At 48.0% G+C, this 20,504-nt stretch overlaps 2 protein-coding genes across 8 annotated transcripts in view; one reads left to right on the forward strand and one right to left on the reverse strand.

Annotated features, from left to right (window-relative positions):
* Window positions 1–5,069, forward strand: part of MTUS1 (microtubule associated scaffold protein 1) — a 93,456-nt gene extending 88,387 nt beyond the window's left edge. For 5 of the 7 annotated variants that reach the window (XM_040966179.1, XM_040966181.1, XM_040966182.1 and 2 more), the window contains 2 exons: window positions 1,902–1,999; window positions 3,087–3,368. In XM_040966179.1, the coding sequence (XP_040822113.1) occupies window positions 1,902–1,999; window positions 3,087–3,300 (312 nt within the window). In that variant the 3' untranslated portion in view covers window positions 3,301–3,368. Of the gene's footprint in view, window positions 1–1,901; window positions 2,000–3,086 lie in introns of all 7 variants that reach the window. The other 2 variants (XM_040966178.1, XM_040966180.1) reach the window with 1 other exon arrangement.
* A 1,505-nt stretch (window positions 5,070–6,574) lies between these two features.
* The window catches only part of PDGFRL (platelet derived growth factor receptor like), a 55,108-nt gene continuing 41,178 nt past the window's right edge, over window positions 6,575–20,504 (reverse strand). Inside the window, exons 3-6 of the mRNA XM_040966099.1 lie at window positions 14,597–14,748; window positions 9,368–9,661; window positions 8,411–8,550; window positions 6,575–6,763 (exon numbers count right to left, since the gene is read on the reverse strand). Of these exons, the coding sequence (XP_040822033.1) occupies window positions 6,575–6,763; window positions 8,411–8,550; window positions 9,368–9,661; window positions 14,597–14,748 (775 nt within the window). The remainder of the gene's footprint in view (window positions 6,764–8,410; window positions 8,551–9,367; window positions 9,662–14,596; window positions 14,749–20,504) is intronic.

The raw sequence follows: 20,504 nt of genomic DNA on the forward strand, positions 1-20,504 counted from the left end.
TATGTTTGGGGCTTTAGAAGAAATTCTGGCATTTGGAGGTTTTTGACCTAAGATAGCTATGGCATGAAAATTAGTCTTGTGACACTATTCCCTCCTGTGTGATGTGGAGGATTAGGAGAAATAATCTTTTAAGGCCAATTGTCATAGCATCTTTAATTCCAAATCTTTTAATCATATTTTCTTTTGAATTCCTAATTCATGAGCCTTTTGAGCTCCCCTTTTTCTATAGTCTAGATCACATCCAGAAGAGTCTTTTTCAGAACTGCTTGCTATGCCTATCATGAATAACGGATGACTTAGGAGCGACAGGGCTCTAAACGGACCCGCATGAACAGGGTGGATTTGTGAGGCACCGGAAGGACTGTGCAGGAGCTGTGTGCTCACCTTGAAAAGGTGACCGGTAACCAAGCATTACGTTAGGAAGTGAGTGGGGCCGTAATCAGCTGTTCAGCACAGGAAGGATTGGCCTTTCCTCTTCCACTGGGTCTGTTTCGTGCACGTCTGGCCTGGAGACGCCTGCAGGAAAGCAGAGTGAGGAGGGTGGTCTGCCTGGACTAGGACAGCTTTCACTGGATGTTTTGTAAAGCTGTGTGGCAGAGCTGCTGTGTGTGACACACAGAGGTAAGTGTGGGTGACTGTTGAAGTCCATGAGCAGCATTGTGAAGAACAATACACCACTGGCCTATGGGAGAACATCAAATGGGGTTTTTTTCCACCTGCAAAATTCACTGTAAGATGTCATGGTTTTGGTAAACACAGGCTGTCCATCTTTGAGTGTTGGTTTTAGCACTATACTAGGGGAAGAGGCTGCACGCCCAGGGTAGGAGGTGGGAGTCCTTCAGCAGCCTGACCTAGGGCGTGTAGGATCCCCTCAGGGTGTGTCTGCTGTGGAGCTACCTTTGAATGTTATTCAAGCAGATCTTCCCATAAGATTCTGCGAGGGTAAATTGCATTCATTACAGCAAAAGCAGATCACAGGTCACCCCAGAGCTGTGGAACAGCCTTGATTTCTGGTAACACAGAAGAATCGCAGCTTTCTGGTCAACCTTGTGCGGCTCTGCCACCTTGTATTTCTGCTGCTTCATGTCAAAGTTCTCTCTTCCTGGTGTTGGGACTTGCACAGCTGCTGCGGCTTGAATAGCACTCGGGAGAGATTTGGGGATTCTGTCTTCATGGAGGTGGTGGCGAGAGATCGCTGGTGTGTCCTGTGCAGAGGAACCTGCTTGAGGGAAGGCAGCCCAGCCACCAGCTGGACCCCTGCTCAGCTGCTGCAGAAGCACCTCCCTCAGTGAGGAGGGTCTGGATGGTCCTGGGGACATGCTGGCTGAAGCTTCCTCCCCTGCTGATGGAGGGGCTTTTTGCCCTGGTGCAACAGCCTTCTAGGGACACAGTGAGAACGTAGTAGGCATCTTGTGCAGCTTAAGCACCCAGGTGCCACCATTCTTGTAGCAAGAATCTCCTCTTCAATCTCAGGCAAGGAAAACACATGCTTCCTCAGGCAGAAGGCCTTTCTGGAACACAGGGCAAACCAGGAGTGTGGCAGCCCCGCTCACAAGGACCAGCTTGCGGCCACAGTGGGACTTCGTTTGGCGGCTTTTCAGCCTTGAGGCTCTTGTGAACTTTGCCACCAGTGTGACTCACCTGCCTGGGCTGGATATCATCTTAAGGTCCAGAGATGGAGCTGTCTGACCCACCATCTTACAAAGTGGGAAAGAGCATACATTTAGGAAAAACACAAATGTACTGCTTTGATGCTTTCTGTGTTTCTCTGCATAAATATTTCATTAGGCCATTACATTTGTTTTGGTTAAGTCTCTCTGAAGTATGCTTGTGTGAGGAATGTAACTGAAGGAACGAGGGCTTCTTTCTTTTTCTTTGTTTGACTTCCTGTTGACTCGTAGGTGGACAACAACACAGCATTGGTTGACAAACTGAAGCGCTTCCAGCAGGAGAATGAGGAGCTGAAAGCACGCATGAACAAGCACATGGCCATTTCCAGGTAGCATCGCAGGGTGCTGGTTCCTCTGAGCCCTGCCTTCCTTGAACCTCCATCTAGTGGGACCCTATTGCCACACTCCCCCAAATGAACCTCCTGGCCGTGCTATTGACACAGGTAGTGGAGAGATGCTCATTTCTCTCTGGAAAACATTCCAGCAGGCCATGCCTTTACCCAAGTCTCCTGACACCTACACCAGCAAGCCTTCTCCAAACCCTGACTTCATAACTCGGGGAACACCAAGAGAAAAAGCAACACAAAAGCAAATAGAAAGTAGTCCCAAACATGAGAGATTCTTTTTGGTAAATACTTTATGTACTTGGGAAAGAGTTACAAAGAGATCTTTCATCCACTGGCTCACTCCCCCCAAATGACCCCAGTGACTAGGGTTGGGCCAAGCCAGGCCCTCTCTCTGGGTCTCGCATGTGGGTGCAGGAGTTTAAGCTCTTCGGTCATCTTCCACTGGTTTCCTTGGTGTATTACCAGGGAGCTGGATCCAAAGTAGAGCCACTTGGACTCAAACTGGATGCTTAACCCACAGCACCATTCCCGAGACAGTCTTAACTATGTAGTAGAAGGCAGCGCCACAGCACAGTAGAGTAAGCCTCTACCTATAGCACCAGCATCTTTCACTGGTGCTGGTATGTTTCCCAGCTGCCCAGTGGGATCCAGTCCCTTGCTGAAAGCTTGGGAAAGCAATGGAGGATGGCTCAAAGCCTTGGAACCCTACACCTACATGGGAGATCCGGAAGAAAGTCTTGCTATTGGCCCGGCTCTGACCATTCCAGCCATTTGGGGAGTGAATCAATGTTTAGAAGACTACTGTCTCCCCTCTTTGTAACAGTCTGTCAAAAATATAACATCTTTTAAAATGACATACATCATACTTCGTGGAGGAGCGTCACCCATCCTGCATGATGTGGCAACCAGCCGCTTTCATTGGTGGGAGGACACCTCACACTCATCTTCCCTGCCTTGAAATTTTTTAGCCAAACACCCGTCACCCTGTGCAAGATCCTGTTCTAGTTCAAGGGAAGACTTTGTTCAGGTTACTTTGTCACTTTGATTTCTGGCTCTTTTCTGTTTCCAGGCAACTCTCCACAGAGCAGGCCGTCCTGCAGGAGTCGCTCGAGAAGGAGTCCAAAGTCAACAAGCGGCTCTCCATGGAGAACGAGGAGCTGCTGTGGAAGCTGCAGAACGGAGACCTGTGCAGCCCTAAGAGGTCACCCACGTCCTCAGCCATCCCCTTCCAGTCACCCAGGAATTCAGGCTCTTTCCCCAGCCCCAGCGTGTCCCCCAGATGACGCTTCTGGAAAGCAGCAGTGCCATCTGGGAGCGTCTGGAGGCAGATCTGCAGGACCCGAAAAATGGACACGGGAGCAAGAGCTGCGTGAGCTCATGGCACGTGACCCGTGACCGTGGGATAGCTGGAAAGGCACCTCCCCCGGGATCGGCTCTGGGGGAAACAGACTCGGCAGGAAGACTGCAGGCTCCCACCCAGTGACTGGTCCAGACAAGGTTTTGGAATCGCCGTGGACATTGTTGCACAAAGCACTTAGAGAATGACAGAATCTTGTTCATTGCCTTTTCCACCTAAGCGTAAGGGGAAAAACTCTCAGGGGCTTATTATGATAAAGATTTATAACCTTTATAATGTCCTTCACCACAGACACCTTCTTGTGATTTCTACTTTGGTCTGACTGCAGGTGCAGGGAGCGTATGCATGAGATGGATGGAAGAGTGTTCTGTGTCTGACACAGCTGGCCTTGCTGTACAGTGAAGGCCAAGTCTGTCTGTATGCACTCATCCAGGAATGGTCTTGTGTCCACATTTCAGCCAAAGCCATAGCGGAAAAAGCAATAGTTGCTTGAATGACAGTTGCTCATCACCAACTTTGCTCAGCTCTTGGACATGGCAGAAAGAGACAGAACATGCCTGGCCCGTCAGTGTCTGTAGTTCTCTTTCTGGAGCAACTTGGTGGTTTTTCCCATGTTCAGCCATGTCTGTTGAATCTAGCTAGACTTTTTTTTTTTTCTGAGAGGTTTTTCTTATCCACATGAACCTAATACTATATGATGACCCATTTTCTCAGGCTATGAGCAAATGTAGAGCCCTAGTTCTTTTTTTAAAAAAATCTGTATAGAAAACAAGGGCAGTATGAATGATTGTTGTACCTTGTTTTTTTACCCTGGTCTAAGCTATCTTGACAGATCTGAACTCGTCTTCTCTCCTAGTATCCTCTCCTCCCTCTGCTTTTCCCTGCCTCAAAAGCAAACCTCCAACTTCCCACCTGCTTCTCTGGACTGAGGTTAAAGGAGTGTTTTCTCCAGAGCCAGCTCTTCATCAAGGTGCTGACATCATTTCTCAAACACATGGAGATCTGAACCTGATAACATTTTGGAAAATGAAGAATGAGACGGTCACTGGCTTGTAGCAGACAGACAGAACTCGGCACTCGCGAATGAGTCGATGCACCTTGCTTCAGCCAGTGTTTGGGTCTCCTAAACAGTCGGGGAAAAGATTTTTTTCAGGTACCCTCTGTCTTTGGGACGCGAGCAGAATGGCAGCCACTGAGGGGAATTTGTGGTTTTTACAACTCTTCACCAAGGTTCATTTCAATTTATTTTCAAAACTTCACTTATAACCTCCCCTAGTTCTAAGCCTTTCGGAGCACTGGAGGAGGACCCGTGGCTTCCCCTCCCTCTCCCTGCATGTGACATCAGTATTTACTAATCAGCATACAAGTAACCCCTGTGGTAAAGCAGATTGCGGTTACTACAGGGGGGTATTTGACATGATTTCTATGTATGCTATGTAGCAAATGGATATCCACCATGCTGTCTGATTTTTAGTGATTGTATCTGCCGTCTTTAAGCTCCCATAGTTTCTTTTGTATGTTACCCTTCCTACTGCTGGTAAATGAGAATGTAGATCTACTGCCCCCTCCTGGAATATCTCTGCTCATGCACTCTAGTTCTCAAGGACTTTAGCCAAAGTTGGGTCAGCTGTTCTTCCCCTGCACTCGGTAAGTCTTGTGCTCTTCCCTGCTGTTCTTCATCCCATGTAAGTGTCTGGAAAACCAACCTCACAGCAATTTATGCAAACCATCTTCAGAGGGTGGAGAGAAGATAACAAACGAGAGAACTTTTAAGATGTTTTTCAAACCAAATGTTTCACGTAGGATGCAACATGTTGGCACCTCATAAAAATATGGAAATACAAACAACGGTAGTTGTGCTGTTTGTAGTGATGGAAAATGTATTTTACTTTGATCAAATAAATAATGCTGGAATATTCAATGTTTTAAATCATTACCCATTTGATGGCCTTAACTGCAGTGGTATGAGAAAGGCTATGTTCTCTTTAGATTGGTTGTGTTTGAAATTTATGGGAAGCAAATAGCTGGTCATGGGCTGAGATTTGGCTCATGAAGTTAGAATTAGATACCAGCTATTCTAAATCTTAAAATAGATATTTTTTTTAAAAAAAATTAATATTGGCTCTATTATGGCATCAGAAGATAACAGCTGAAGTCTAAGTAATTTTGAAGTTGGGCTATGCAAGATTAAGTCTGCTTTGCCCTCTGCATCTATTATAATTAAAAGTTCAAAAAACACAGGCTAGCATTGTGACAGGGTAGGTGATGCTACCACTTGCAACATTTGTATTTCATATCATAGCATGGGTTTGTGTCCTGGCTGTTTCAGTTCCAATCCAGCTTTCTAACACTTGAGAAGGCAGAAGATGGCTTGGGGCTGCTCTCACCCCAGTAGGGGGCAAGAAAGGAGCTCCTCACTTCTGCCTTCATCCTGGCCAAGATCTGATTGTGCAGCCATTTGGATACTGAACCAGTGAATGGGAGACCTCTAACTCTGCCTCTCAAGTATATTTTATAATGAGTGAATTAACTTTGAAATAAAACTAACATTTTTAGATCTAGAAAAGCAGAAAGTAAAGTGGAGCAAGTTCTTCTCCGCTGGTTCACACCCCAGACATCAGCCAGAGCAGAAGCTGGGTCAGGCTGAAGCCAGGACTCACCTCAGGTCTCCCAAGTGGATCGAGGTACCCATGTACTTGAGCCACTGTCTGCTGCCTGCCAGGCTTTGATGCATCAGGAAGCTGGGTTCAATAGCACATCAGAGATAAGCTGACATAAGCAGCATCTTAACCACTATACCACACACCCACTGAATATTTACGTTCTCATGTATTATGCCTTTTACATCAGAATACTAGACTTCCACCCATTGATGAATGCCAACAAGATCCGATGGATGAATTTTGAGCCAACCTAAAAAAAAAAAGCTAGATGTCTTTTTAACAAAATCTTGCTCATTTAATAGATTATATAAGGTTTATATATATATGCTTTCTTCGTATACCAACTAGAAACAGGTAAGAAATCAAAATGCATGCTGTTAGGTTACCACTCTTATAGACTGATGCCTTCCTTCCAGCTTGGAAGTCTGGGTCTGATTCACTTGAGTCCCCAGCAAAGCACTCCATACAAAGAACCCTGAAGCAGTAGGTTGGATACAAACAGGCTTTCTAGCAGTTTACTGTACTTAACTTTCCCATTCAGGAAAACTCAACCGTGGTAGCCACCGTCGTCTGTCCTTGAGGATTCTGAGCAGTACAGATGTAGTACCCTGCATCAATGGTCTCGAAGTCTTCCACTGTGATGACACTCTGCGAGATCCTGGTGGTGTGGCCCAGGCCTCTGTGAACCAGCCTCCAGGTGTCTTGAATTGTCACTGGCCTCTCATCCTGTTGAATGACACCAGCACAGAATGAGACACCAATGAATATGCTGTTATGAGCAGCATAAACATCTCCCATGCCCCCAGCACCAATGGGCACCTTTCAAAGCACATGCTCCCAAGAGATGGTGCAGCTGATGGGCTGTGGGAGCTTTTCCATCTGAGGATGCATTTTCTCAAGTGCAGCCAAGAATTTCAGATAAGCTGCATGGTACACGTCCTGCCTGCCCCACCTCCCTTTAAACATTTCTACTAAATATACCATGTATTCTTTTAGAGCCCCCAAGAAAGCAGAGTTGGTTTAAAGAAACTTTTTCACCACCCCATTTGGACATTGCCCACTTTTGTCCCTTAGCTAAATGATCCTAACAGGATTTAAAATCAGAAGCCCGAAGCACGCACTCACTGTGCAAGTCAGTAAGAGCCACAAGTTGTGCAGATCTGGATGAGAAGTTTCAGCTGGCAGCTGTGCCATAGGACAGTGGCAGGGAAAACAGCACCCGGATGAAGAAGGTAACACCCTGGGGGGTGCTGACGTGGGCACACAGCGCTCCAGCCACCGGGGACTTTGGCTTCGTAAGCTGGTAGTGGTTTGAATGCTGGCTGTTCTATTTCTAATCCAGCTCACTGCTACAGTGCTCAGGAAGGCATCAGAAAATAGAATACTTGGGGCCCCGCTAGCCATGTGAAACTCAGATGGAGCTGCAGGCTCCCAGCTTCCACCAGCTTAGTCCCAGGGATTCAGGGAGTGAACCAGATGAAAGATCTCACCTTTCCTCTATTCTTGTTTGCCTTTCCAATAAATAAAAATTGTTTAAAAATCCCTAGGTGATAAAAACTGCTTATTTGTTAAAGTGAGATGGTCACTTTCAAGATGTTCCCACCCACGTTGGTATAATGGCCTCTGAATTTATGTAACAAAGCTAATATTGTAAATACTACTAAATAACTTTTCATAAAACAACTTGCAATAGGAGGAAAGCAATTCTCTGCTGAAAGCATTAGTTTTCTAAGTGTGACAAGTACAAAGTCCCAGGAGGCTACAACATGGTCATTTCCAAGGGGAGTTATTTTCCACCAGTCACAGTCCCCAGGCCACAGCTGTATGGGCTACTCCGGAACATGTCTTGGGAGGACAGGTAACTTCTGGCCACAAAGGGATTATTTCACCCTGATGACCAAGCTGCTTAATTTAGTGAGCAGGGCATGTGCCATAGCTGCTTTTATGGGAAGTCTATTTAAAAACAGAACTAGCCTCATAGCACCTCTGAGGTAGGGCCCTTGTTCAAATTCCCACGTGGGGGACATCTGCTCCCCACAGCCCTCAGGTTGCCTGGAGAACACTGAAGGATTGCAGACAGAGTGGATGAGCCACAGTAGAATCAACTGAGGACTGGGGTGGGAGGATGCTCCCTTTTGTGCCAGTGCCTCATTCAGGATGTTGGGATAGCTGCACTTGAAGAGGATTCTGCTAAGGACAAACTTGCCTTTTGAAAACAAGTCTGGTCACATTCTGAAAACTCTGAGCAGAAAACAAGCAGATGCTGACCCCTTAGGTAGTCCCACACACTCCTTAAAGTCAGGGCCTGTGCCGCCCCGGGAGGGGTCCAAACTGAGTGACAAGGGCTGGCTGCAACCAGGATGTGGCACTTACCTTCTGCCCTGGGAAGATCCACCTGAATTCCACCTCCACGTCAGGCTCCCCCAACACTGTGCAGAGCACACTGATGTTGTCCCCACCTTTCACTTTGTTGGATGACGCCAGGATGGTGGTCGACGGAGGGCCGCTGGGAACTGGAAGGAAGCAGGAGCGTGGGCATGACACAGACCACCCTACTGACGGGTTCTGCTCTCTGGTCCACTTGTTGCCTCACTAGCTTTGATTTCCTTTGATGCTACTGATGTGTCTATGTTGGTGACCCTGGCTGAGGGAGTCCTGCAGACCCCCAGGTCCTCACACTATGCTTGCAAGTAAGGGAGGAGTCTAGCAGGCCTTGTAGGGGGGTCACCTGAGGGGGAAGAAGGTACTAGGGGGAAAAACAAGTCCAGTGCAGTGGAGAGAGCTAAGAAGATGACATCCAAAGGAGTAGCAATGGCCCGAGGTACATGGCTGCCCCATCCTCAGATGTGAATGGAAAGGTGAAGGCAGAAGGGCACAGAGTGAGGAGGAAGACAGTGGCCCAAGTGCCAGGACCTTCAGTGTGTGTCATGATGGGAAAGGAGAAGAGTATGTGTGGGTGGGCCCACCGGAGCACAGCCTCTGAGGACCAGGAGCTCAGGGCAAAGGGCACGAGCCCAAGAACGGCACCCGTCTCTAGGACTGGAGGAGATGGACAAAAGGTTTTTGGTTTAAAAAGTGGCTGTGAGTCTGTCCTGCAAGGAGGTCAGAGGGCTGGCTGGTCAGGGTGGAAGAGGGAATGTGGAAGGATCCAGAGGGTGTTGGGTCAGAGCCACAGGTGAAGATATACAACATTCTAGAAGAGGCAGTGCAGCAGAGCCTTTCTGAATGGTGTTCTGTGCCTCATTATTTGGTCTACAGGTAGGCACAGCCAGTAGCTGACGCCAGTGTGCGGTAATGATGGAGAGGCAGCCCCAGGATTAACAGACTCACCCTCCGCATAGAGCAGTTGGTACTTCACGGAGATCTGAGACTTGCCTCCGGCTTCAGCCTTGCAATAGACCACCCCTTGGTGGTCAGAATGGGGTTGCAGATACACAAAGCCCCTCTTCAGGTCATAAATAATGTCTGACCCGTTGGCTGGGATCTCCTTGGCGGGGAACTCACTGTGGAGCGTGACCTTGGCAGACAGCACAGTCACTCGACAAGGAACCACAGCCTGCCTGTCTGGGTTCAGGTAGACAACCTCGAAGTAGCTGGAAGAAGGCACAAAGAGTTCTCCTTTCTCTGTGAAGAGAAAGACAGGGTTAGGACCTGTGCCCAGGGCACAGGATGGGCATCCACAACGAGGAAGCAGGCTAGGAGACAGACTTCCTTAAGGGGAAAGTGCTTTTAAACCCTTGAAGCAGCTGGGGGAAGCAGCCCTAGAGGCTGCTGAAGGTCACTCTCAGGCTAGAGGGGTCTCAGCTCCTCTGGGACGCCCAGCTCAGTGACATCTGTCCTCAGGGACAGGGGACTCCTGGTCCTCACGGCCAGGGGACTCCTGTCTGCCAGGGTGGTGGGAAGCAATGGAACAGGGCAGGAGAAACCTGCCGATCTCAGCTCTGGGCTAAACATGACCAACACCCATGTGACCACCCTCTCACTGCCCCCCCACCATTGCCTCTGCCATTCATCCCACCTTAGTTCTGTAAGCTCCAGAAGAAGGCATTTTTTTTGTCTCAGGAACTGGAGAAAGGAGGAGTGACTTATTTTGACTATTTAGGAGAGTCCAGACACTCTAGGTTGAGCTTCTTGAATGTTCTGTTCATGGCTTAGGCATCACACACTCCTTAAAATGTTTTCCTTTTTTCTAGATCATTCTGTGAGAGCTACATAATTGGTAAGAGAAATGTCTGGGACAAATCATGCCCCAATACATGTTATACTATTTCCTATGTTTTCTCTGAAGTTTTCTTGAAACCAGTAGTTACTCTTGGCTTTCTGCACTGGCTGCCTTTGTATCCCAGGTGTGTGAAGTCTTAGGTTGAGGACAGAATACCTGGACACATTGTCAGATGTCTCCATGGGCCCCACGTCCTTCAGCACTGAGCAGCTGGCTCACTAACCTGGAGGCCTTTCCTCTTGGTTCTTTGATCAGAAAACGGAATGCCATCACCCCTCAAGTGGCCAGCTTTGCAGCCTCTGCATCAGAGGTGACTTGTGCTACTATCCAATGTACTGATTTTCAGGCCGCTTTATTCATACTGTGCCTGACACCCAGCTATTCATACCAAGTCCATATGGCCGTGTGACACCATCCCTGTGTGCTTCATCCCCTACTAAATACCGCTTTGGCAAAAGAGCTAAGAATTTTCTGACGGCTCCATTAGAAGGATAAGTAGAGTAATTTGAACCAGCAAGGTAAGCCTGGAAGCTAAGGAACTCATCAAACTTCAGATCACAAGCATGGCACCCTACTTCCTGTATGGCAACACATGCCCTGAAGAGACTACACTAGTAGCTTTGACAATTAGCTTCCATCTGGAGGGGGAAAAAATGTCAAAATTCACTTTAAAAATTACAGATTGTCATCTGCAAATATATTTATATGTGCTCCTGCAGATGAAAAATTAAATACATGGATTTCAGATTTCCAAAAAACGAGTTAGTAGGCTGTTATCTTAAATTCAAATTATACCAAACCCCATATTTAGTAAATATGTATTGATGTCATTTTCCCTCATGTGACAATCAGAGCGCCAGCCTTTTCCCAGGAGAAAGCCCTGTGGCTGGCTGTGTTCTCATCTTTGATCTGTCTGGGTGCTGTTTTGTTTGCTTACTGAAGGATAATTTATTGAGCTATATGCTTAGCATTTGAGTGGTTTTCTCTATGTATGCTATTCTATAATAAAAAATGAGAGGGAGAGAACCCCTCTCACATCCCCTTGGATAAAGATAAAAGAGGCATACATGTGGCAGTTACTCAACCCAAAATGTCACAAATTAATGCCAGCTCCCCCAAAGAAGCCTCTACAGTGTTTTAACCAAAAACTCTAGGAAACAGACAGACATAATGAAAGCAGACTTTTCTCTGCATGGACAGCTGGGAAGCGTATGTTCAAAGAGTCCAAAGCCAGCACCAGGAATCTCAGCTTCTCTAACAGCTTGTCCTGGCTTGAAAAGCACATTGCTGAAACCTATGCTGAACGTCCAAATGTGTTCTTAGCTGAGAGATGAGAAAGTGATACATTATGTAACCTCCCTTTTAAAACACAGCTTCCCTGAGCCACAAAATAGACTCTAGCCTTCCTTTAGTTCACACGAGGATTTCAGGAGAGAGGATCTGCCCTCGGTACTCCAAGGGACCTCAGGCTCTAATAATAATTTCGGGTCAAGTGAAGCCATCAGCTCAAACTTCAATAAAGGACCAATACTGTGTCACAGTGGGTTAACCCAACACTTGCAAGACCAGCACCCCATGTTGGAGTACTGGCTTGTGTCCCAGCAGCTCTACTTCTGATCTGGGTCCCTAATAATACACCTGTAAAGGCAGCAGAAGGCAGGCCAAGTGTTTGGGCCTTGTCGCCCACAACAGCAGACCCAAATGGAGTTCTGGCTTCTTGACTTTGGTCTGGCTCTTGTGGACATTTTGGAAATTAATTTGTAGATGGAACACAGATTGATCAATTGATCAATCTCTCACACACTCTCCCTCTCAAATAAAACAAGTTTTGAAAAAAGGTGTCTACTTATTTTCTAATAATATTATGGAATCTTAGCTGCTTCTAGAATTGTGGCATGGCCCTGCTACCTCATCTTTCTGTCAAACTGTTTGGGAAAGAAGAAGAAAATACAATGGTGGTTCAAAAAGTTCATGCAAATACACATAAAAAAACTACATGGACTTCAAACTTTGTGCTAGAATATATTTACTTTTTAAATGCCATTTTCCATGAACAACTTCTTAAAAACTTATTTATTTGAAAGGCAGAGAAAGAGGAATGGAGGGAGTAGGAAAGTGGAAGAGAGAGAGCACTCTTCCATCCACTGGTTCACTCCCCAAATGGCCACAAGCACCAGAGCTAGGTAAACCCGAAGTGGGAGCTAGGCGCTTCTTCTAGGTCTCCCATGTTGAGTGCAGGGGCTCAAGAATGTGTGCTATCCTCTACAGCTTTCCAAGCACATTAACAGGGATTGGAAGTGGAGCAGCCAGGACTAGAATTCGTGCTCATATGGAATGCCAGGTTCTGCATGTGGAGGAAGAGCCTGCCCTGTGCTGGCCCCATCCATGAACTTCCTAAAGTACCTTCCCACATGAGACCCTGCTAAAACCTCAATGCTCAGAGCATAAGAACATTTGGGTCAAGGCTGGCATTATGGGTTGCTGATCAAGCTGCCACTTGCAATGCCAGCATTCCGTATGGCCAACGGTTCAAGTCCCTGCTGCTGCAGTAACCCATCTCCTTGATAATGTGCCTGGGAAGCCAACAGAGGATTGCCCAAGTGCTTGAGCTCCTGCATCCAAGTAAGAGAGAAAGCTGCTGGCTTCTGTGTATGGCCTGGCCCAACACTGGCCACTGCAAGTAAACCCGGGGATAGAAGAGCTCTGTGTGTCTCACCCTAACTTGACATTTCAAATAAATGTTTTTTTTTAAAAAAAAATCATTATTTTTTAGGATTATAGTCCTAAATCACACCAGGTCTGAAAGGCAGATGGACTTGGGAGGTAGATAATTCCCATAGAAGGCCTGGCCCCAGGGCCCAACACAGTAGCCTAGTGGCTAAAGTCCTCACCTTGCATGCGCCAAGATCCCATGTGGGTGCTGATTTATGTCCCAGCTGCTCCACTTCCCATCCAGCTCCCTGCTTGTGGCCTGGGAAAGCAGTAGAGGGACAGCCCAAAGCCTTGGGACCCTGCACCCATGTGGGAGACCCGAAAGAAGGTCCTGGCCCCTGGCTTCAGATTGGCTTGGCTCCAGCCACTGTGACCACTTGGGGAGTGAATCAGAGGATGAAAGATCTTTGTCTCTCCTCTCTGCAAATCTGACATTCCAGCGCTTCACCTGAAATGCCCTGGCTGACAGAGGCCTGAGGGAGGGGAACAGGCAGCATTCCTCCGCTCTGCCTGACTTCTGAAGCTTTCCAAGAACTTCGTCCCAAACTTCCCAGAGCCCTGCGGAGCAGCTCAGCCAGGGAACTCCTCTGCAACACCACCACAGGGAGCAAGAGGTCCCCATTCTGACCCGCACACCGAGGGCTGGGACTGACTTTAGAGCCACACAGGCCGAAGCCTTTGCCAAGCCTGCCCCCAAACCTCAGGTCACAATGCTCATAGGAAGATGTGAAGGAAGTTGTTGGGAGAGCATTCTTTAATTGTGGACGTTCCAGAAAGGAGATGATCACAAGTTCTGCAGCGAGGTGATGAAAAATTGCCAGCAGGAGTTGGTGTTGTGTGGTGCAGTGGGTTAAGCACTGCCTGTGACACTGGCATCCCATACTGAAGCAGTAGTTCAAATTCCAGCTGCTCCACTTCCTATCCAACCTCCTGTCAATGCCCACCTTGAAGGGCAGCAATGGTGACCCTAGGACTTGGCCCTTGCCACCCACTTCGGGGACCTGGATGGAGTTCTTGACTCCTGGGTTTAGCCTGGCAAATCCCTGGCCATTACGACTATTTGGGGAATAAAACAGCAAATGGAAGTGTTCTCCCTTTCTCATAGATAGATAGATAGATAGATAATCATTCCATTGCTTGCCCTTTCAAATAAATATTTAAATTTAAAAAGTCACCAGCAGCATTTTCCAGTGGAGCTTGCTGCAATGGTGGAAATGTTCTCACACTGCTGTGTTCCATCTCCACCAGCCAGGCACTGGGACCTGGCTATGACCCTGCAAACCAGGCAAGTATGAAGAGGAAATAAACCTTAATTTTAATTAACTCTCAATTATACCAAAGTGGCCACGTGCATCTAGCACATTGGACAGTGCATGTACACAACCTGGAAGGAGATGACCCTGTGTTTGAATCCTGGCGCCACCACTTCCCTTCTGCGTGACCTTAAAGACTACTTACTCTTTCTCAAGCCTCAATTTTTCTATCAAGAAAAAAAAAATATGGGTTGTTAGAAGGTTTCCATGAATTCACTTGTGTGAATAATGAATGTTGGCGATGTCATTGTTTTCTGTTTGCTCACAGGTCCAGAACTTTGAAGACTTCCCCTAACGCACTCAACGTTTCACCTGGGAAGAGGATGTAGGTGGAGCCCTTCTTGGCCTCGTCCCTCCTGCAGATGTCGCCGTCGCAGAGCTGCCCCCAGCAGCTGAACTCCCCAGTGTCGGCTGCGGTGGAGTTGACCAGGGTCAGCTGGCCATAGCGCTCATGCTGCTTGACACTGTGGATGAGAGAGAGAGGAAAGACGGGAACTCAGAGCACATCTGGGCTAGGCCAGGGCCCTCTAGTCCTCACTCTGCTCCATTGTTCTCAGACGTCAGTACCCAGTCATGCAGGACAGACTGGCATGCCCTCTCTCCGGTGGCACCAAGTTACACAGGACGGTGTTTGGGGAACACAAGAGTATAAGGGAAGGCAAAAAGAGAAGCCTTTCCAAAAAGAAGCAATGAGGCACAATCGTGTTTTCCAAGGAGAGGTAGCTCTTTGACCTCAGAGCTGGGGTTTCTGTGGGTAAAATCAGGGGGACATGCACCTCTGTGGCTCAGCTGGGAAGCTTGGGGCTGGTTTTGCCATCATCGCCCAGCAGTCTAAGGAGTCCATCTAAGAACCAGCCACATGAATGAAGCACAGAGCAGTGTCCCTCCGGCTGTCAAAATGCCCCTTGGCCGTGAGGACAGCTCTGTGAATGTAAGCCTGCGACCTGATGGATGATGCTACTTTGTCACATTAATAGAAGCTTCCTTCAGGGATAAATGCACAGGCAACTGAGCCCCAGGGAGACGGTTTTCTCTATTTTCTCTCTCACATTTCTATCTTGCTGTCTGGCAAACTGACTTGGAAACTTCTTCAGTTTTGCAGTAAGGAGACAAAAGATCTGGGTGATCATTAAACAGGAGCGTGGGCCGGTTGCAGTGGTAATTAGCTATATTGTGACAGGAACCAGGATGTGTCATTCCTACAGTGGAAATAGGACAAAAGCACTATTTGTAATGCTTTAGCACAGGGCTTCATTTCACACATCCAAATATTTCATTCTTCAGAGACCCACATGCTTTCCTGATGTAGTCAAGTCTCCTGTTAGCTCGCAGCAATAATAAGGTCACCACTCTAAATTTAGCACACGACAAAATGTCTGGCTGGTTGGTCCTAAACACAGCCCTGTCCTGGGTCACCGCTGAAGAGCTTGTTTTGCCCACAGTCCTGCCAAGAGGTGCCTCTGCTCTCCCACTCCATCAGCTGCTCCCTTTAATCCCTCCTCCTTCAGGAAGCTTCTGATTAGACCTGACTCCCAGCAGTCTCCTCCCTTTCAACTGATGTCATCGGCTCCCAGCTTCTCTGTCCCTGCGATACCTTGGGCTTCCTGGCATTACACAAGAGGCTGCAACTCCACCATGCTGGTTTAGTATTCCCTGAGCACACGCCTGTGCGGAGCACACAGCAGAGTCCTCAAACATGAGTCCATTGCAATTGAACTATGAAGTTAAAAACGCAAACCAGCTGGAGAAGCAGGAATCCAGTGCTCTCTTTCTAAAATTTATTTTTATTGGAAAGGCAGATATGCAGAGAGGAGAGACAGAGAGGAAGATCTTCCACCTGATGGTTCACTCTCTAAGCAGCCGCAATGGCCAGAGCTGAGCCAATCCGAAGCCAGGAGCTCTTCTGGGTCTCCCACGTGGGTACAGGATCCCAAGGCTTTGGGCCATCCTCGACAGCTTCCCCAGGCCACAGGCAGGGAGCTGGAAGGGAAGCTGGGCCGCCAGGATTAGAACTGGAGCCCATGTGGGATCCCGGGCGTGTGCAAGGCGAGGCCTTTAACCACTATGCTATCACAAGGGGCCCATCCAGCTCTCTTGCTTTGTGGATGAGAAAATTGAGTCCCAGCAGGAGTGACTCTCTTGAGTCCCAGAGCTAGTGAATAAGTAGGCAAGTCTTAAGTCAATTACAAGTGTCCTGAATAGTCACTCATCAGATAAGAACATGCATATGCCTAGCATGATGCCTAGCTTATTGCATTATCCTCACTATAACTTAATTACACATAATTATAGGTTAGTAGTGATCACTACTACCACAATGCCTAATCATTTGCATGCAGTGCCAAGATGATGGTTAACAACAGATAAAAAGCAGTGGCCCTTCAGGAAATGACAGTGCAGTTAGCAGAAACTGCTGTGGTTTGGATGTGGTTAAGCGCGTCCTGCTCCCTTCCCTCTCCCCCAAGGTTCCACATGGTGGGACCTTGATCTCCAACTTGGATGAGAGAGGGGAGACATTTAAGAGGCATGGCTCAGTGGGAGGCCGGAAGAGTTGAAGGTAGGTCTTACAGAACCCTACTTAGTTCTCATGGGAGGGCTGTTATTCAAGAGCAAGACCACCCTGCGGAAGGTGGTCCCAGGGCAATTGGTGGAGTCCCCTAATACAAAGCATAGATAAGCTCCCCCTGCACCAAGAGGTGCAAATCATCTCCCTGGCAAAATCTCTTGGACCACAGAAAACTCATCCTAACTGAGGAAATATTACAGTCACCAGTATGCCTCTTGCATCATAGTTTGTATTGAAATAGACAACCTCTGGCTTCCCCTTACAAGTATAAGGCAACAGTCACTCTAAGAAGGGACAGCCACCGCAGGTGGGACTCCAGAGACTGCGGTCTGTGCGGCAGCGATCGTCACCTCCTGCCTGGCCCACTTGCCCCTGCAGTATGTTCAATAACCCTGGCCCTGCTTTCCATGTGCTCCGGGAATGCTTCCCCTGCCGCAGCACCTGCTTCAGTCAGTCGCTTCCCACGACATGGCCCCTCTCTCTCCAACTTCCTGTCTTGCCACACAATCTGTCGCCATGCCGTCCACCAGAGCCTACCCCATGGTGGCAACATGCCCTTGAACCTCCAAAACTGAGCTTTACAGACCTCTTTAGAAGTACCCTGCTTCAGGCATATACTATTACAATGGAAAGCAGGTGAACACAAGAGTTAAAACTAATATTCACAAACAGGTTGCAGAATCACTGGATGGCTTCTTACAACAATGACAGGGATTCTGAGAAGGCTTCCTCACTGTGGCCTGAAAAGGTTGCAGACTGCTTTGAGGAGGAGGTGAACTGGGCCTTTAGAGGGCAAAGCAGAGGCACCTAGCATTACTGGCTTGCTGAGAAAACTTCAGTGAGGATAATGAGGGACCTGGTCTGCTGGGACCTCAGGACAGCGGCTGGGAGGTGCTAAGGACTTGCTCCATTAACCACAGAAACAGGCAGCTGGGAGTCACGGCATACTGTTGAGAAAATGCAGAGGACTTCACAGTTTACTCAACAAGCATGAGGAACTACCCTCAGTTTTGGAGACAGGAAGCGAGGTGACCAGCCTGGCAGGGGTGTGAACAGAAGGAACTGGAGTGGAAGAAGAGGAAAAGGCCCAAGAGGCTGCCAGGAGCTTCGGGTGCTGGGGTGCAGGCTGGGGTGCAGGCTGGGTGTGGACGATGCAACGGAGCACACCTAAGCACGAACTTTTGGAGGATTTTGCAGGGACTTAGGGTGTGGGGGTAGAAGAGAGACATCAGGAATGACCACACCGTGTGTACTTTGGTTTGTACATGTTGTCTGCACAGTAATGGTCTCTCTGGCAGCAATGGAATGGCTAGGAGCAGAAAGTAGACTTGGGTAGGCAAAAACGATGAATTCAGCCTGAGGAACTTCAACTTGGGAGGAAATATAGATCATTTAGTTTGTGTATCCTGTGGGAAGCTGGCAACACGGGTCTGATTCAAAGGAGATAAAACAGACTCCTGATCCAGCTTCCAGCCAAAGCATACCCTTGGAGGCAGCAGGTCCTGGTGCAGGTGAATGTACCTGCTGCTCATGGGGAGACTGACCTGTTCGTGGGAAGGTCCACATTAGACCAAGTGCAGAACAGGAGCAGAACCTGGGAGGTTCATGTGGGACAAAAGGCAGCAGCCTTAGCAGCACACTTGGCATGTACACATCCCAAGTCTTGCCCATGTCAGATAACCTCTGGGTAGAGTTCCAGCCTCTTTTCTGGAGATGTCCCAGGGGACTCATCCTAGTCCAGAACTGGGACAATAAAGCTCTGAGAGAAATCTCACGAATGTCACACCTGGAAAGCATGGAAGAGCGGGAGGGGAGAAGTCAATAGGCTCATTCACATATGAACTTCAGTTAAAGACAGACGACATGAGGTGCTTGGCTGAGTTACTCTCCTGGCCTGCCAGGTAATTCTCTTCATTCAGCATCACTAGCTGGCTTACTACCCATCAGTGTCATGTATGAAATTATTTTGTGATATTTATCTCTGTTTGAAAGGCAGATTTTTACAGAGACAGAAGGAGAGCCTTCCATCCACTGGTTCATCCCCCAAATGGCCGCAACCGCCAGAGCTGAGCTGATCTGAAGTTGGGAGCCAGGAGATTCTTCCATATCTTCCACGTGGGCACAGGGCCCAAGGGCTTGGGCCATCCTAGGCTGCTGTTTCAGCTGGTAAGCAGAGAGCTAGGTTGGAAGTGGAGCAGCCAGGACAGCTGCTCATATGAGATGCAATCAGCACCCATATGGGATGCTGGTGCTTGCAGGTTATGCGTTAGCATGCTATGAGAACACACAAGCCCCTGACATTTCCTTCCAGGGAGATCAGCATCTCTATTCTAGTTGCCTCTGCTAACAGACAGAGTGCCTTGCTCCCAGTTTTGCCCCATGCCAGCTCTGGTTGTTGTAAGCATCTGAAGAGTGAACCATCAGAAGGGAGCTCTTGGTTAATTTCTATCTCTCCTACTCAAACAAGTAAATGATATTTAACAAAGAAAAAGATAAGGTTAAGCGCAAAATTTGAAGACTCAAAACTTGAAGGTCAGCACAAAAAGATGACATGAATAGAAGGAAGGATGAGGGAAGAACATGAGAAAGTCACAGAGGTTCCAGAAATGGCTGTGTGCCTTTAAGATTGAATCATGACCCCCCGCCAACCACACACACAATTTTACTTGGAGGAATGAAAGTCTCAGGTAACCACCAAAAGATAAATACTGTTCTTAAGGAGGGAGCTGGGTTTCAGTGAAAACGGAGGCGGCGGTCTTCCTGGGAGCCCCTGGTCTCTAGCCACACTCCTGCAGAGTTCAGAACCATTAGGAAATATATAGATTTGCCGAGCACTTCTTCTAGGCCCAGTGTTGGCTCGCATAGCAGTGACAGAAGATTCTGCCATTCCTACCAGACAGCAAATGCACACTTCAAAGCACTTGGGTCCAACTCAAAGGCCACTGTGAAGCTGGCATGCAATATCTTTAGTAGGTTTGGGGGTGGAAGGAAGGAAAACGCGTCTGCATTTTCCCACCCCCTCTTTTATGCAGACAACAGAAACAGGAAACAAATTATTCAGCAGGATTACAATTTAAATGCCTGGATCTAAAATGTCCATTCCTACTAATGGTCTTGCATAGCCCAGGCGGTAGCGGGCTGGAATGCCATTGAAGGCACTGGGGGTCGAGTCTGTATCATGACAAGGACACAAGGATTCATTGAGGCCTGTACAGATGCATCACAGAAAGCCCCTCTAGGGTTCAAGGTCACCTCCAGGATTCAAAGAGCATTTGTTTGAAATGTAAGGTTCTGTGCGACTCTTCCCATGGGCTCCATGGCCTTTACAAAGAGTCCTGCACCATCAGTCAAGGCCAGAGGCTTCGTGCATTCAGCCCAACCTGTTCCCTATTCTGGAGCTGGCCCAAATGCTGGGACAGAACTAAGGAGAAAGCTGATGCCTCAGTAGGGACAGTTACCCAGAAGAGTGGAGGAACCAATATCTCCATTCCTCCCATGCTAGATCCTGTAGGCCAAGGGCAGAGATAAGCTCTGGGTTCTAAGGTAATTATCCATCAATCCCACAAATACTGAATGAGTGCAAATTAAATGGGAAGCACTGATGTGGAAAGAAGATAAAAATCTGTTTGGAATCTCCCACTCCCAAGCTCCCCT

This window comes from Ochotona curzoniae, unplaced genomic scaffold, assembly GCF_017591425.1.
Source record: "Ochotona curzoniae isolate NIBS_2020 unplaced genomic scaffold, NIBS_Ocur_1.0 scaffold_4505, whole genome shotgun sequence".
Lineage (NCBI taxonomy): Eukaryota > Metazoa > Chordata > Mammalia > Lagomorpha > Ochotonidae > Ochotona > Ochotona curzoniae.